This window comes from Nasonia vitripennis, chromosome 2 (genome assembly GCF_009193385.2).
Source record: "Nasonia vitripennis strain AsymCx chromosome 2, Nvit_psr_1.1, whole genome shotgun sequence".
Classification (NCBI taxonomy): Eukaryota; Metazoa; Arthropoda; class Insecta; order Hymenoptera; family Pteromalidae; genus Nasonia; species Nasonia vitripennis.
The window spans coordinates 25,808,147-25,824,085 of NC_045758.1; the positions used below are offsets into that span (position 1 = coordinate 25,808,147).

Consider the following 15,939-nt stretch of genomic DNA (forward strand, 5'->3'; position numbering starts at 1 on the left):
TTGCGCGCGCAAACTTGCAGCCGCGGCACACACGGCGGCTCTGTGCCTCGGGATATCAGTCTGCGCTCGGCGATTACCTACCGCGGAAGTTACACGTACACTTTTGACACTCACTTGAGCCGCTTGATCGGAGTATAAAGGAACAAAACTCTGTCCGCTCGTCGCGATCGTTATCAATCGCAAGTGGAACGAAGGGGATTAGGTCATCCCGAGAGCTCGACCTACAAACTAGCCTCTCCGCGTCGCGCACACGTGCTTCTCTCTCTCTCCCTCTCTCTCTCTCCCTGTGTCCATAGGAGAGCCGTAGGTCAGCCTACATCGTCATCCTCATCATCGGAATCATGAAAGCCGCGGTGGAGAATTGACCGGAGCGGCCGCGGAAATTAGGAGCTGTTAAGGGTGTGCGCGGAGCGAGCGAGTTCATTATGTCCGAGAAGACGTACGGCCAGCTGCTCGCCAGCCTCGGCGGTCTACCCTGTCGTCCCTATCAGGTATAAGCATCCACGATAAGCCAATAATACTCATCTCACAAGCCCGACGACGACGACTGCTATGTGGCATTCCTCCGCGGGAAGCATATCGCAGCTGCATCGGACGGCAGCAGCGACGTTACGCGTGCAGCAGCTTATGCGGCGCTTGCGCCCTGTTCCCCCACTCTCCTATATATACCATACCGCACGTCGTTCACGCAGACACGTACTCGGGCCGACGTGCACGCGACTGGCGTGCTTCTCGATCGTTAAGCATATACTTACATCAGCCCGTTCCTCTACTCGTCCTCCACATACGTATGTGCATATGCCGTCGGATTTAACTCTCTCGCACTACGCCGGCCTCGGACTTTCTTCTCGTCGAGAGAGCCGCGGAGGATTATCGACCCGGTGATCGGACGGACGGATGCACTGTTGCGATTCGATGGGCTAAGGGCGGCTCGATACTCTGTGTACTGTATATCTCGTGCGAGAGTTGATACCTGTGTTATCAATATAGCAACTCCGTTTGTTGGAAAAAGGAGCTCTAACGACTCGAACAATTATCGAGCAATTATCGAGCCATTAGCGATCGTTACAATGTCTGCCTTTTTTCACTTCTCGACAAATTACGAAACGATAATTTACAGCGCTTAAAAAAGAATATTATACAGCACGCGTGCGCTCGATAAGAAAACGAGTTTCTTCGTCGCGTCTCGTATATAAACCGGACGATCGACGAAAAAAAAATCAAAATTCTGTTTCCTCTTTTTGTGCAAGCCGCTGCAAGCGACTATATAACAAGGACGCAAGCGGCAAGCAAAGCGCGTGATGTAATCGAGACGCGCCCGCAGCGCTTCGGAGAATAAGGGACAATTGTCACATATGAGATCTCCACACACGAGCATCAGCTTGATGGGTTGAATCTTCCTCGTCAATTAAATTCTTTCTCTCTCTCTCTCTCTCTCTCTCTCTCTCTCTCTCTCTCTCTCTCTCTCTCTCTCCGCGGCAGCGAAAGATAAACGCGCGCGGCGGAGGCTTTTTGATCGATTCGAGTGACAGAGCTCTAAGTGACTGTTATACGCCGGCGTCTACTTGACTCCTTAAGTGGACTCTGTTTATACGCCTGCACACACGCGATGCTATCTCCTCATTCTCTTTTCTCCGCGATCGGAACACGACGATAAGCGTGTACGAGCTCGTCTGCACGGATATGCCGGTAGTGAAATCGGCTGATCAAAAATAATTCATTCGTAATGATATTCTTACGTAATGCGGGCGCACGTCGCCGCGAACTTTAACTGCCAAGTCACTGTCCGCGAGCACTACTATAAATATACGAAGTACATCGTAAGTCTAGGCGAAAAAAAAAACAAAACAAAACGAGGAGATTTACCGCGCCGAAGCGATATTCCCCGGCAGAAAAAAACCGACTCGATTACACTGCAGCTCTATACACTTGGCATTGGTCTGAGAATTATACCGATCGCCACTGCAGTGATATAGTGAGCTGCAACGTCGTATGTGTATAAACTTACACGTATAAGTACTTTGCTTTACTTTCGCGCCGCGGAGCGAGCGAGACGTCCCTCGGCGGCGGAATTGTACTAGCGCGCGGCTTTAGTTCTCCGCGAGCGAGCTTTAAGCTGCGTCACGAAAGTTGCGAGCTTTTTTCGTTTAAGTATGCGGGTGACGCTTGAATTTTTATGAATAATTTTTTCGAAGAACAAGCGAGCTTTATACAGCCGCGCATTTAAATGGAATAATTGCCACCGTCCGTACGGAATTTCGTCATGATCATCTATCCGCATCAGGGACTGTACTCACGTAAGCTTGACATATTCTGTAACGAATGATTTCGCTCGCCACGCGCGCGAGAAAAGGCGAGTCGCGTGCGGAAAAAACTGACAGGCGATCGTTCGATCCGCCTCCCGCGCGGAACCATTCTGATTGACACTTGTTTTTACAAAGTTGTCCACGCAGACAGCGATTAATCGGTAAAAACTATGAGCTGCTGCAATTTTTCAATGAATCGTCCGCGAGCGCTATTAATCACGCGGTATGTATCAATGCCTGTGTGTAATTAAAAAGCGAAACAATAGTCCTCATTAAATCCCCCCTTGGTTCCGCGCGGCGCTCGGTCGCAAAACCAATTAAAAAAAGCCTCCAAGTCCCTCCCACGCGAAAGTCGCATCCTCGGCCGAAAGCGAGTTCCTCTCGAAGAACAACAAAAAAAATCCACTTCTGCGTTAGTCACCGAATCTTTCTCTCTCTTACACACAGTCGTATACACACAAGGCAGCACGTGACGATAGGCCGCACCGATTGGTCATTGCTATTGTAATGTATCGGAGCGCGTATAATGAAGACCTCGTGTGTGCGTATGCCGGCGCTCGCCGCGGTGCACGTATGGTAGTGGGGCACATTCGAGTTTGATACGACGGAGTCCAGCGGCAGCGAAGCGTTGCAGCTAGCGGCTACGTTTCTTCAGTTGGACTCGGTGTTTTGGCCGGCATTGAAGCTCTTTGGCTCTTCTCTTACTTTGTAACACACGATCCGATATTCGACTCCGCGATAAAGCTCGAGGCATGGCGTAACACATGCACGTGGAGCAGTAAGTATGTGTGAATAGTAGACACACGCGCAGAGATTTGAAGAGAAACGCGGCAGTTGGCGATAAGCACCGTGTGTGTGTGTGTGTGTGTGTGGCCGAGTATACAGTGCGTTGTTAGCTTCGCTCTGACTTTCAATTATATACGTTCGGCTCTACGCGACGATCGATGCGAACTTGACCGTCTTGCTGCAGGCTGCAGGTAACTCTCTCTCTCGCTCTCTCTTTCTCTCTATAGCAAGCTCTTTATACCTTTGCCTCGCGAGCTTGCGCCTGTGTTTGCGCTCGGCTATCAAAAATTCACGAGGCTTTTATGTACAGCGATTCATCCACGCGATCGTTTCCCGATATAAAAACAGGCACGCTTCGCGCTATAACCTACAAATCGGCGGATGCGCGCGTCCGGCCTCCGATGCGATTTTTTGCAATTTATTAATCGAAGGTTGACGCTCAACGAAAGTAAGCACAAGCTGTCGCATTGTCTCGAAACAAAGTCGCTCTGTTTCAATGTTTAAACGCATTATTATATATTCGTATACAGTATGAGAGCCGCGTCGTCTGGCGATTTGCATATTTAGAGAGAAGCTATTCTCGCGAAAGGAAATAACGCACGAAATTGCGCGCGCAGACACACACACACACAGATGACGCTCAAACGTGACACCTTAAAAATTCAGTCAACTCATCGCGCCGGCTTCTCTCTCTCTCACTATCTGCATACTTATGCCGTGTGTATTTCTTGCGCTGCTTTATGCAACGGGACTACTATATAACGATTCGTTGCAAATTTTTAATAAACTGTATACCGCAACGCGTGCGTGGGATGAGATGAGAAGCGCGTTTGCATTGATATTAGGTATTTGCCGCGCATGTCTCAGCGGCCGCTATAATCCTATTCTTCAGCTCCGCGTCTCGGTTCAGAATTTCTGGAATCCCGAGCGCACACCGCTATAGCCGGGAATCTCTCATAAAGACTCTATTAAAGTTCGCGCGAGCGGACGCAATACAAATGCCGGAATAGCCGGCTATATCATCCGGCTGACATAGAATTTCAGCAATTGCGCCGAACGATCAAACTCGCCGGTGAGCTGTACCGCGATATGGCCGCACGTGTACTACTGCGCCGGTGTAGAATTATTCGGAAAACCCCCGGCGCACACGTGCTACAAGAGTGACAGTTATACGTACAGGAGTGATAACATTATTGCACGTCCCATTGCATTATGCAGCCGTGTGTCGCTAGAAAAAAAGGGCAGAATCATATCGTTGCGTGTCTAACGATCGGACGGCACGAGATGCATAATAAATAATCGACACCGCAAGGCTTGAGCGATATCGTGCAAAGGATAATAGGAAGTGCATCGCGTTACAGTGAGTCGTCGCGCACTCTTATTATTATAACGTATACGGCTAACTATGCCGCTATCTACTGTACTTCGTAAGGGCGATTATTAGGTATACATTTCAGTATATTGGCAGAAGTGCTCTCGCTGTTATGTAATACGATGCACGACACGACGAGGAGAGAGAACCTGCGATGTGCATTTTAATCGCGACGACGATACGCGGCCGCGCTTTGTTGTATGTGCCGAGTCGCGTATTTTGAATTTTTTGCACCGCGGCGATTGACCGGTACATCGCGAATCGATATGTTAACGGCTTAATTATAGCGAACGAAGGCATATGGTCGTGAGCGGTGAATATAATATTTATAGAGAAAGAGCTGTATAAAAATGTATTGAGGAATGAAAAATATATCAGCTAACGATCAAATTCATCCATAAATGTTTGCACGCTGAAATGATGCTTTCAGTTTATTAGCTTTTTTCACAGTATGATGAATACATCGCTGTATTGGCGCGGTTGTCACATTGAGTAATTGTGTTGGCATTCCTAGTCGGATGTAAATAAAAAATTCAAAAAAAGCAACTCCTTTCCCAAAGGCCATGCGAGAAGACACGGAAAAAATAAAATGTATACCCACACAAGAAAGAGACTATACATGCTTTTTATTTAAACATCGCACACGTCGCGGCTATTTTTCATTTCGAAAAAAAGTGCATTATCAGACGCAATAAAGTAAAAACTGCATCGCAAACGCTTATACACACACGCGCACACACGGACAGCTGTGGCAGCAAACGATCGAATAGTAAGAGAAATAATTAACGAGACAGGCGCGCGCGCAAAAGCGGTCAACGCCACCATAATTCACGCGCAGAATTTTATTATTTTTCTTTTTCTTCTCTCTCTCTCTCTCTCTCTCTCTCTCTCTCTCTCTCTCTCTCTCTCTCTTTCTCTCTCTCTCTTTTACCTTCCACGCTGTTACTTATGTCTTTTATTCGTCCGCGACTGTACAGGTGCCTTGGCGTAATGATCGTGTACGGCTAAGGCTAAGTGGAGGCCAGTAAACGGCGATTCGGATATACTTGCGGGGCTAATCGGAGATCTGAAAACACGTTTCTCGAATTTCCTCCACTTTTGCATACGTTTCGGTCATACACGTAAAGACGGAATTTTTTCCTCGTAAAACGATTATAAGTACAAATGGTAATTGCAGAAGGAAACATTTCTGCGAATCTATGCGCGCATACGAGCATGTCGAGAAGAAAGCCGAATACATTAAAGTTATATAAAAAAATTCCGAGATGAATGTATGTATCTTTGTTGCAGAATTTGAGGTGATTTTGGATGCACCCGTTGAAACCTAAGATAGCGTTGAAAATCGGATTAAACGTCTCACGGCTGAAATGGAGAGTTCCGAGAGGTGAGCCAATATAATTCATACTCTTAATAACGCATTCGAATTTCTGGCAAAAATCATCAGTCACCAATTGGCACACACGCTATACGACGACCATTCTATTTTCGCATTCTGGAGCTGGCCCCCCTACTTATATATTCATACCAAAAGTCGCGCCGCACACTCTGTCCGCACCTCGTCGTATGCACACATAAAATTAAACCGCCGCAAGTTTCCATTGCATCATGTCGCGCAGTAGTTTCGTTCTTGGCGTGCATAATTACGTGGATTTATTAAATTTATTCTTCGCTCGATCCGTAAGGTATAGACCGCGATCGATCATTTGATACATCGATTATGTAAGGCGCAACGACGCACGTGAATAACGAGTTCTCAATAAATCACGATTTTCGTATATGCAGGATGATTGAGAGAGACAGAGAGACGTATTTGTGTTAAATAACCGGCGGATTAATTGCAAGATGAAACAATTAGACGCGCCGCCGCCGCCGCCGCCGGCTTATTGCGGATTATACTACTTCGCCGAGATTGCGTAATTTCGTTTATACGCTCTTAACCATTTTTGACCTTTGACGCGGTTATATTCCACGCGAATTTTTATGTAACTTTTTGGAAAATTTCCGTGAGAAAAAATAAACGATCCTGCGTTTGCCAACGCGATCTATTCATTCAATTTTTTTTGAACGTTTATATGTTTGCAGGAATATGTTGCTATTATATTGTCGAACTCTAAACTCCAAAGAATCCATACACGAACAATAGGTTTCTGCTGAAGATCTGTATTTTCCATGTTTTTCTTTTTCAGGTACGAAGAATCACCTGTTTATAAAACAACATCTGCTTACAACTTCCGCAGACTCGCAGGTAATTACATAATGAAAAAGCCGCGAAGCTGCACTCGATAGCCTCCGCGTATCGGAAGCACGCATCGTTTCGACTTCTCGTTTCTAAAAACTGAACTTCTACTCCATATATGTATATCAATATCGACCGCAACTTTTGATAAAATTAGCGAAAGATCGTTGCAGAGGCTATCGGCGATCGATGCTCACGTCCTAATTTCCGAACTGGAACTTCACTCAAACTTTTCTTCTTCCTCTTCTTCTTCTTCTTCGTCGATAATCCAGACATGATTCCGGCCCGTGTAGTCCTGTACATGCTTTCGTTCTCCGGTTTCGTCGTGTCGTTCATGATGAGGATGGACATAAACCTGGCCATGGTGTCGATGGTGAAATACGCCTCGTCCGACAACGTCTCGATCATTTTGACCTGCGACTCCGAAAGCAACTCGACTGCACAGGCAATGGAAGGCGACAACAGTTCCAAGGTACGAAAAGAAACTCAGGCTGGCGGGATTTTTTTCGCGATAAAACAATCGAGCGCCGATTCGATTCGTTTTGAGGCTTATAGAGCGCGTACTTTTCCATAACACACGCGATGCATTGTTTTTTGCGCAGACGGAAAGAGCGGAGGGAGAATTTGATTGGAGCCCTGCTATCCAATCGACAATAATTGGATCATTTTACTGGTGCTACATACTTTCCCAAGTAGTAGGCGGGGTACTTACACAATACTTCGGTACAAAGACCGTCTTCGGCGGCTCTCAACTGCTCACGGCCATTTGCAGCCTGCTCATACCAACTGCCGCCGAATTTCATTACGGCGCGATTATTGCACTGCGGAGCATTCAAGGCGTCGCCAGTGTGAGTATCGCTCGTTTCTTTATTTTCTATGTACATACCTTTGCTTTTTCACTCGTTATTTAATAGTTCGATAATGCTTCATAATGATTTTTCTCGGTCGTAGGGACTGACATGGCCTGCCATGTATGCCATTGTCGGACACTGGATACCTGTCGTCGAACGATCACGCTTCATGTCTTCCTTTCAAGGTAATTAACAATGCTAATTTGCATTTTATGCTCATGCTTGATTATAGGCTAATTATGTACACACTCGGAAAGAAATGTTCATTTTCTTGTTCAATTACACAGAAACCATTCGTCATATATAAAGGTTGAATATTCTTTTCAATAATGTACCAAATATTTTTTTCTGAGTGTCGTTCAATTAAATTATAAGTATATCTCTTTTATTGATGCCTGCGATCCATTGGTTATGCTAAATTGAATTTCGTGTGTTACAGTGAAACTTCAGTATAGTTTAATTACCATATAAAAATTAATTTTTCTTTCTTTTTAAACATATGATATTTTTTAATTTATGGGTTTACCATTAACTTAACCATTATTATTATGATTATAATCTCGAGCGTATAAACATAGTTTTCAGAAACATTTACATCTCTGTACCGCTTTCTTTATTTGACATTTAGGTGCTTTCAGCCTGCCGCTATTGCAATATGGGTTGTATATGCGTGAAAAATCCGATAATTATATCGTTGCTTTCTAATAATAATACGTTTAAAAAATACATATTATGGGAAGGCTAATTGAGAAAAGGATACATTATAATATTAATGATTCGCGACGATGACGCAGTAATTTGCAATTGCTCTATTGTGTTAAGCAGAGTGCACTTGTAAATTTTTACATCGTCGCATATTGAGACCCATAATGAGTACCCATAGGATTTACTTATTTACTCCTCCTCCTTGCGTTAGATTCTTATCGCAAATAATATTCCTGACATACTGCTCTGTAAAGTTATTAGAGAACTGTCTATATAGATCAGCGATTTATTATCGAATTTCTAAAAACTTTAGAGAGTATAAAAATAAATCGAGAAAATAAAAAAACTATTGGACATATTTCAGATATACGTTATAAGACGCAGTTATATAACACACACACACACACAACGATATTATATATCTGTTTTCGATAAGTTTATAATCAAAATTTTTAAAGCGAGATCGCAGCTGCGACTTTTGTCAAAATGAGTTTTAGTTGTACCGTAGCGGCGAGACAGTGAGACGGGCCAGGTTCTAGGAATGACCACCACTAAATCACGATCGAGGTATACTCACCAGAGACCGCTCAACAGCATGAGAAAGGCCGAGTATACTTTATCTTTAATTCCCATTTTTATGGTTATTCGTTCGTTCGCATCTAAGCCCGATTCTATACGCGCGGCGCAGTAACACTCGATTCGCGAGAGTGATTTTTATTTATTTCACTATACCTCGAGATTTGCATTATTAACTTATCTATGCGCAGAGGTTCAATTATGAATTAAAATACTGTTATATTTACAGGTATAGAAGTTTCATTGTCCCACTCACAATTCCATCTATCATAGCTTTTCTTCTAAAGTGAGCCATTGAGCTTTTTTAATCATCAGCTAATTCAAATAAAATTTCGTAGTTTTTTTTCAAAATTTGCACGTAGATTGAGACGTTTAGAAATATAGTGAAGCGTGTCCTCGAGTGCAGAACTTTTAAGAGATACCGAAAGAGGCGCTTAGAAGCCGTATACCGGTATAAGAGCTTTTATATAAATTGTGCCTCATCACCTTGCGTTTGTAAAAAAAGGCTGTTGTATGAGTTCATTAAAATCATTCGAATATTGTACTCTATAAGCATTCTGAGCGCTTCGAATAAATGCTAAAATGTATGCAAAATACACTTTTAACTGCAAGATTAGAACCAGTAAAATGTTTTATTCGACATCCTGTCTCGGCCTGAAGTTCTGGAGGAATTTGGACTGATTCGACTCCAAAAACCGGACGCGAGACTGGATTTTATTCATTCAATGTATTTTTCTTCTTCCTCTTCTTATTCTAAATAATGAATCAAGATAAAGATTGCGAATTATCGCTGAATACCATTATTCATTAGCCTGTCGTAATTTTTGTCCAAGAATTAACATTTTTGAAAAATAAAACGATTTTACGTCCTATAAAGGAACAATGGCTAATTTAAACGCTATTGAGGGGGATAATAGCCAATTTAAAGCTGTTTAAAATAAATTTGCATTGAATGGTATTCGAGTGCTACTTAAAAAATGAAGAGTATCAATCAATTCTTCTCCTGCGCGTCCGAGAATGAAACTGGTTTCATTGAAAACAATCCAAATCCTTCCAAAACTTTTACACCACGGCGCTGATCATGTTTCGCTATTATTCTAAACAACGCTGCTTTTGATGATGAGAAGCTACATATTTCTCGGACACACTTTACCCCTCGATACGCACCCGACTAACCAACATAGTACACATATAGACACATTCATACACGCCGCACACCCCCAGTAAGATCGTTCGCGACAAGCGTAGAATCTGGGCTTATATCCGGGTCGAGGGCGCATATCACATGCGATTAAAGAAAAAGCAAATCTGATATGTATGTGAAAAAGATAGAGTGAAAGAAGCGCGCGCGCGAGAGAGAGAGAGAGAGAGAGAGAGAGAGAGAGAGAGAGAGAGAGAGAGAAAGAGAGAGAGAGAGAGAGAGAGAGCGAGTGTGAAAGCAAAAGAAAACAAAAACCGTATATCAAAATTACGCAAGCAAACTAATCTAGCCCTGTTATCATTTTAAATGGCATTGCAGAGTTCACGCGAGCGTTTGAGCGAGGAGTCGATCGCTCTGTCTCTCGATCTGTCTGTCGATCACCCACAAACCGCAAACCACAATCATCATCGCTTGTCGAATGTCTAGGCGACTGGGCCGCAGCAGCAGCAGCAGCAGCAGCAATGGGAGCCACCTCCTCCTCCGGCGCACACACCGGGACACCCTTACGATCTATAAAATTGCGTCTGGAGCCGATTTACGATCGGCGCACGATCGATCGCTGCGCTATGCGTAGAAAGAGAGAGAGAGAGAAAGATAGAGAGAGAGAGAGAGAGAGAAAGAGAGACGAGATGAAAGCGAAACGCGGTGAGCAGGCATCTCGTCTCCTAACGCCTAGATGTTCTTCTGTCATTGTGCAGGGTTCAGCTTCGGCATCGGCATCACCTATCCCCTGGCAGGTTTTCTCATCGCCCACTTTGGCTGGCGCACGGTATTCTACACGACCGGTAGTATCGGCGCGCTCTGGTGCGTCTTCTGGTACTTCTTCGCGTTCGATACACCGAGCTCGCATCCGAGGATATCCAGCCAAGAGTTCCAGTACATCCAGGGCAGCGTCGGTACCGTCGCCACCGATCTCTCCGAGGTGAGCGCTTTTTCCTCTTATGAGCATTCGTGCTGTATGTCGGATCAGAATTTCGTTCAAACGCCCGCTCGTGATTGCTTTCAGGGAACGAAGGTGCCGTGGAAATCGATACTGACATCATGGCCGGCTTGGTCCATAGGCATCACCACCTTCGGCAGAATCTGGGTTCACTACGTCTTCATCATCGCCGGACCCATGTACATCAAAACCGTCCTCGGACTCAGTATTCAGGCCGTGAGTATATTATAATCTCGTCGTTTGTTTGGGCTACATACAAGCAAACGGACTATGACCTCACGAGATTGTTTTTCTGTCTCATCGTTGCAGAACGGAATCCTATCCGGTGCGCCTTTTATCTGCAGTTACTTCAGTTCAGTAGTCTTCTGTTGGGTCGCCGATCTGCTCGTTAGAAAGCAAATCCTCTCGCTGACTAACGTCCGAAAGATATTCACTGCGCTTTGTGAGTATAATCTTATTGTTTCTCCGACTATGAATGGACCGCGCTTATCTGCGCTTTTCACGGATCTATTATTTGAATATGCTGATTTCGTTTTACAGCTCAGGTCGTTCCGGGAATTCTGGTCCTTCTCATAGGATACCTGGGCTGCAACATTGTGATGTCGCTACTGATTTGGTTCATCGCCGTGACCTTGATTACCGCGGCTTACGCTGGAGCGATGGCCAACATCGTCGATATTGCACCCAACTTTGCCGGTAAATACAGCAGCGATGTTAAAGCGTGAGCTGCGACTCTTACGGCAGTATGTATTCTAACGAAATATTTGTTTTCTCATCAGGTCCCGTATTAGCGTTCGCACAAACTATCCACATGACAGCTAGTTTTGTATCTCCCATAGTAGCTGGACTACTCACCCAAGAAAGCGTGAGTTCGCTCTTTGAATTTTAATGTATAATGATATTTCAAAACGATGCGAAAATTCTCAAACAAATGACTCTCAATGCGCAGCAATCGCTGGACGCTTGGAGAAAAGTATTCGGCGTGACGGCCTGCGTGGCCTGCGGCACCTACGTGGTCTACCAGATCTTCGGCACGGCTGACATTCAGCCGTGGAACTACCCGGACCAGAAGTACCCGCAGTCGGTGGTCGAGGACTCGCAGCCCCTCAACGACTCGCCGAGCCACAAAGCCAAGATCGTCATCCGTCGACCCAGCAACCACTCGGTCGGCGTCTAAAATTCAAAAAAAACTACTACCAATATACCTCTTCTAATAACTCTATTAAACCACCCGCAAACACACGCGCGTTATATATGCATATAACTCACAATCAATTAACAAGTATATCTATATGATAAAAATGATACGATATATCTATAAAAAAAATACTGCGGCCTGCCGCGGCTGCTCTCGTGCTGCCGACAGCGCATTTATGCATTCTGTTCTTCCATAGACTCCTTCTATTATGTGTTGCGGTCGTCCCCTATACTCCACACACTAATACACAAACACACACAGGTACGGTTTATGTATTCTTCGCGATATTATGATATGCATGTTGTATACTCCTCCTTAGATTATGTTCTCGTAATAGGCCTACGCCTATCCGATGCATTAGACACAGAGAATATGCGCATCGCAGGAGGAGAAGAATGTCGGAGAAAGATAATAGGCAGAGGGAGCTTAATAAATCAATTTCGCGATTGTTGAGCTGAGTTTTAAGAGGTGGAAGAACAAATCCGCGCGCGCGAGCCGATAAGAATCCGAGCAGCTTATGTTATTGATGCGCGAGTGCATTGTGGAATCAAAATGTTATATACGATTGAGGGTGGAGCGCATTCTCCGAAGGGGACTTTTGAATATTAAACAAAATAATAAGAAGCAACAGTGTGATAATTAACATTCGATATACGCAGGCGTTGGAGACGCGGGATGGGTTTTTCGTTGGTAGGTTTCTTCTTTTTCTCGAAATTTATAATCGAGCGACGAATAGTGTCTAGCTTATTATGTACACGACGATCCTGTTGAACGTACAATCTCAATCGTTTATCGAATCAAAGTGGCGAAATTGAGTTGAGATCGAAGTTGTCTTTTATTATTACTATCGTATAGTCGTTGTTCTCTATCGTCGGCGATTTTTGTTACGTATATATTGTATGAATCGATATTCGTTTTTTTTATATAAAATTAAGATGGATAGAGGGACGTTCGTTGAGGGGTGGAAGAATCGCGTCTCTCGATGACGCCTGGATTTAATATTCGTAAAATGTGTGCAATTTTAAAAAAATTAAATACTTTTAACCAAGTACTCTCTCTCTATATACCGATATGAAATAATCGACAATGTTAATTACTCTACATAACGTCGCCACGTATACATGACTTCGGATCTCACGTATAAAATTCAATTCCAGTTTTTATTCTTACGTTATGTTAATTTATTATGTTATAGTAAACAGTACAGCGCCGTATGTGTAACACGACAACAATTCTCCGTACGTAGGATATATATTTCGTTTTAATTTTTTTTAAGAACCAGGGAAAAGAATCATACGCTAATTTTTATAAATGTAAATATACACTGAAATACTTTCAAGTATTATTTTTTCAATATATACTGTAATACACATAACGTGTACGACGAAAGCATTGACATTTATTTTGTCATTTTACAAAAACAAGTATATATATATATATATATATTATATGAACATGTATAGTGTCAGTGCCTTGTGGACCATGAAGAAATATTATATAATTACTAAAAGAGTTAAGAAAAAAAGGATCTTAAGCTATATAAGTACACACAAGAAACGTGAACAAAAAACTGTTAACATCTATATATATATATAATACAGAACTAGAATAGACTGCAGACTATTAACTTCAAGAATCTTTAAACGCGTATGACATATATATATATATATATATATATATATATATATATATATATATATATGTGTGTGTGTAAACAGAAGCAGACAGAGTGAGATAAAGAGAGAGCGAGCGAGGGATGAGAGAGAAAGAGAGAGCAAGAGTGAAGAATGCTTACGCATAAGTTTAATGTATATATAAAAGTATAAAAACAATTGTGTTGTATAAATAATAAATATTTTTAAATATGACAAATAAAAAATATCACAAAATTATAATATACTCATAAAATCTCTCGTTAACGATCACCGTGTACTGTATACATACGTTGTATATACAGATGATCCCTCGTCTTTTGCACAATATATATATATATATATATATATATATATATATATATATATATATATATATCGATATCGAGATAATCATCTATCGACTTTGAATTAGACGCTGCAACAATGGAGCATAAAGTGTAAACCCAAACTCGCTCCCCTCAAAATCCCCGGCGTTTATTCCAATCACCCGATCCATATCGCTTATATATCTTACTTCAAAGGTACAGAAAAAAAAATACTCTCCTCATTACAATCATGCCAAACGGATCGCGTTTACATTCCGCGCGCTCTTTATGCTCCGCCGAAAAAAAGCACATTAGCATTACAATAATAATCCGCATCTATCGCAACACACGGCTGCTGCTGCACCAGAGAGACGATCGCTGGCGGTCACGGAATACTCCCAACATTATGACTGTGAAAAAATGCCCGTATCGCGCGCACATAATACACACCCACACACACACAGCGTAGCGGCGGCGTATAATACGAAAGTAGTGAAAGGAACACGCCCTGGGCTCGGTTCATCGTCAGCATCATCTCGCGCGCTCCTCCTCGTCATCGCAACACAAAAGTCGACGTAATGCTCGAGCGATCCAATGATCGTTTGTTATATGGCTGCACTGGTATATAGACGAGAGTGTAATTGCGATCGCGTTGATGCTCGAAATGGAATATTCGTCGCGAGTTTAGCGCTCGTCGCCTCGTTGCTCCAATAGGAAGAGATATATGCAGCAAGTTGAAAGCTCGTGAATGGGAGTATTCACGCCTAGCATACAGTATGGCATTCCGCTTAGACACGCTTACTTACACTCGCGTGTAACCCCGTGTGTGCGGCCTGTAATTTGGTTACATCGCTCGCTGAGCGCAATTTATTTTCGTTCGCGACGTTTTAAAGACTCTTTTAAAATACGACGATAATAAGTCAAACGATCGTTTATAATCACTTATAACACACAGTCCGACTTAATAACACCTCGGCAGGTGCAGCGTAGTCGGACAGACGGATGAATTTCAAATGAAATTTATTAATGCTAATAAAATGAGATGCGACTCTCAACACTCCCATCGTAAACGTTTCTCTCCTATCTCACGCAAGCGCGTTCACGCACCACTTTGAGGCAAGCGCACTTTTTGCCGCGCGGCGCGTCTAGAATGCGCCGTTATAGTGGCAGACGCGCTGCACCGCGCCTTGATTGCGCGCTTTGACATTAGGTACTATTCACGGAAAGTACCGATGCTGCACGTGTACGTGGAACTTTTACGTCTTCATGGTCGCGCGCGGGGATTGCGAAATATCGAAAGATTTTCAAGAATTTTCGAAAAATTACACGCACTCTCTCTCTCTCTCTCTCTCTCTCTCTCTCGCACGCGCGCGCGCCTACTATACGTATGCGGAGTAGATTGAGGGGTAGGATCGTAAGTTATGCTCGAATCGACCCATTTTTCGAGTCACGTAGGATTAGGTCATTGTTTGCCATGTTAAATAATCGAGCAGGCTCCGATAAATATCGGTAATCTCCTATCTCAGCGATGTTACGGAATGGTTATTACCGAGTGAAATATGTATCGTTTTTCGATTATAAAAACGAGGCTTTTAGCGCATAAAAAGCGCATTTTTCACGAAACTTGTAATTTTAATCCAACACGCGCTTAAGCTTGTGGGAAAATCGATGAAAATAATGGATAATTGAATAGAATAACGCGGTGTGGGACGGTATTAATTTAAACCCGAGTTGATACACACTCTTTGATATCTGGTATAAATCATCTCGTCAAATTTATTACCTCGCTAAGACACAATTCAAGTTAC

At 43.3% G+C, this 15,939-nt stretch overlaps 1 protein-coding gene across 5 annotated transcripts; it reads left to right on the forward strand.

Moving 5' to 3' along the window:
- The first annotated feature begins 41 nt into the window (after positions 1–41).
- Positions 42–13,501, forward strand: LOC100121970 (vesicular glutamate transporter 2). 5 transcript variants are annotated; one of them, XM_008219539.3, is made up of 12 exons: positions 42–491; positions 5,755–5,848; positions 6,651–6,709; positions 6,973–7,172; positions 7,303–7,548; positions 7,652–7,736; positions 10,732–10,955; positions 11,040–11,189; positions 11,283–11,415; positions 11,514–11,669; positions 11,753–11,838; positions 11,923–13,501. In XM_008219539.3, exons 2-12 carry the CDS (start codon positions 5,832–5,834, stop codon positions 12,148–12,150), a joined length of 1,584 nt encoding a protein of 527 aa, XP_008217761.1. In that variant the 5' UTR covers positions 42–491; positions 5,755–5,831; the 3' UTR covers positions 12,151–13,501. The 5 variants fall into 5 exon arrangements, with proteins under 5 accessions (XP_008217761.1, XP_008217762.1, XP_001605572.3 ...); XM_008219540.4 differs by lacking the exon at positions 42–491 and adding an exon at positions 2,097–2,297; XM_001605522.6 differs by lacking the exon at positions 42–491 and adding an exon at positions 2,904–3,283.
- The last annotated feature ends 2,438 nt before the right edge of the window (positions 13,502–15,939 follow it).

Coding starts and splice junctions, on each gene's coding strand:
- LOC100121970 (XM_008219539.3), top strand. Junction 6,710..6,972: donor CAACTTCCGCAGACTCGCAG/GTAATTACATAA, acceptor TCGATAATCCAG/ACATGATTCCGGCCCGTGTA. Junction 10,956..11,039: donor TCGCCACCGATCTCTCCGAG/GTGAGCGCTTTT, acceptor GATTGCTTTCAG/GGAACGAAGGTGCCGTGGAA.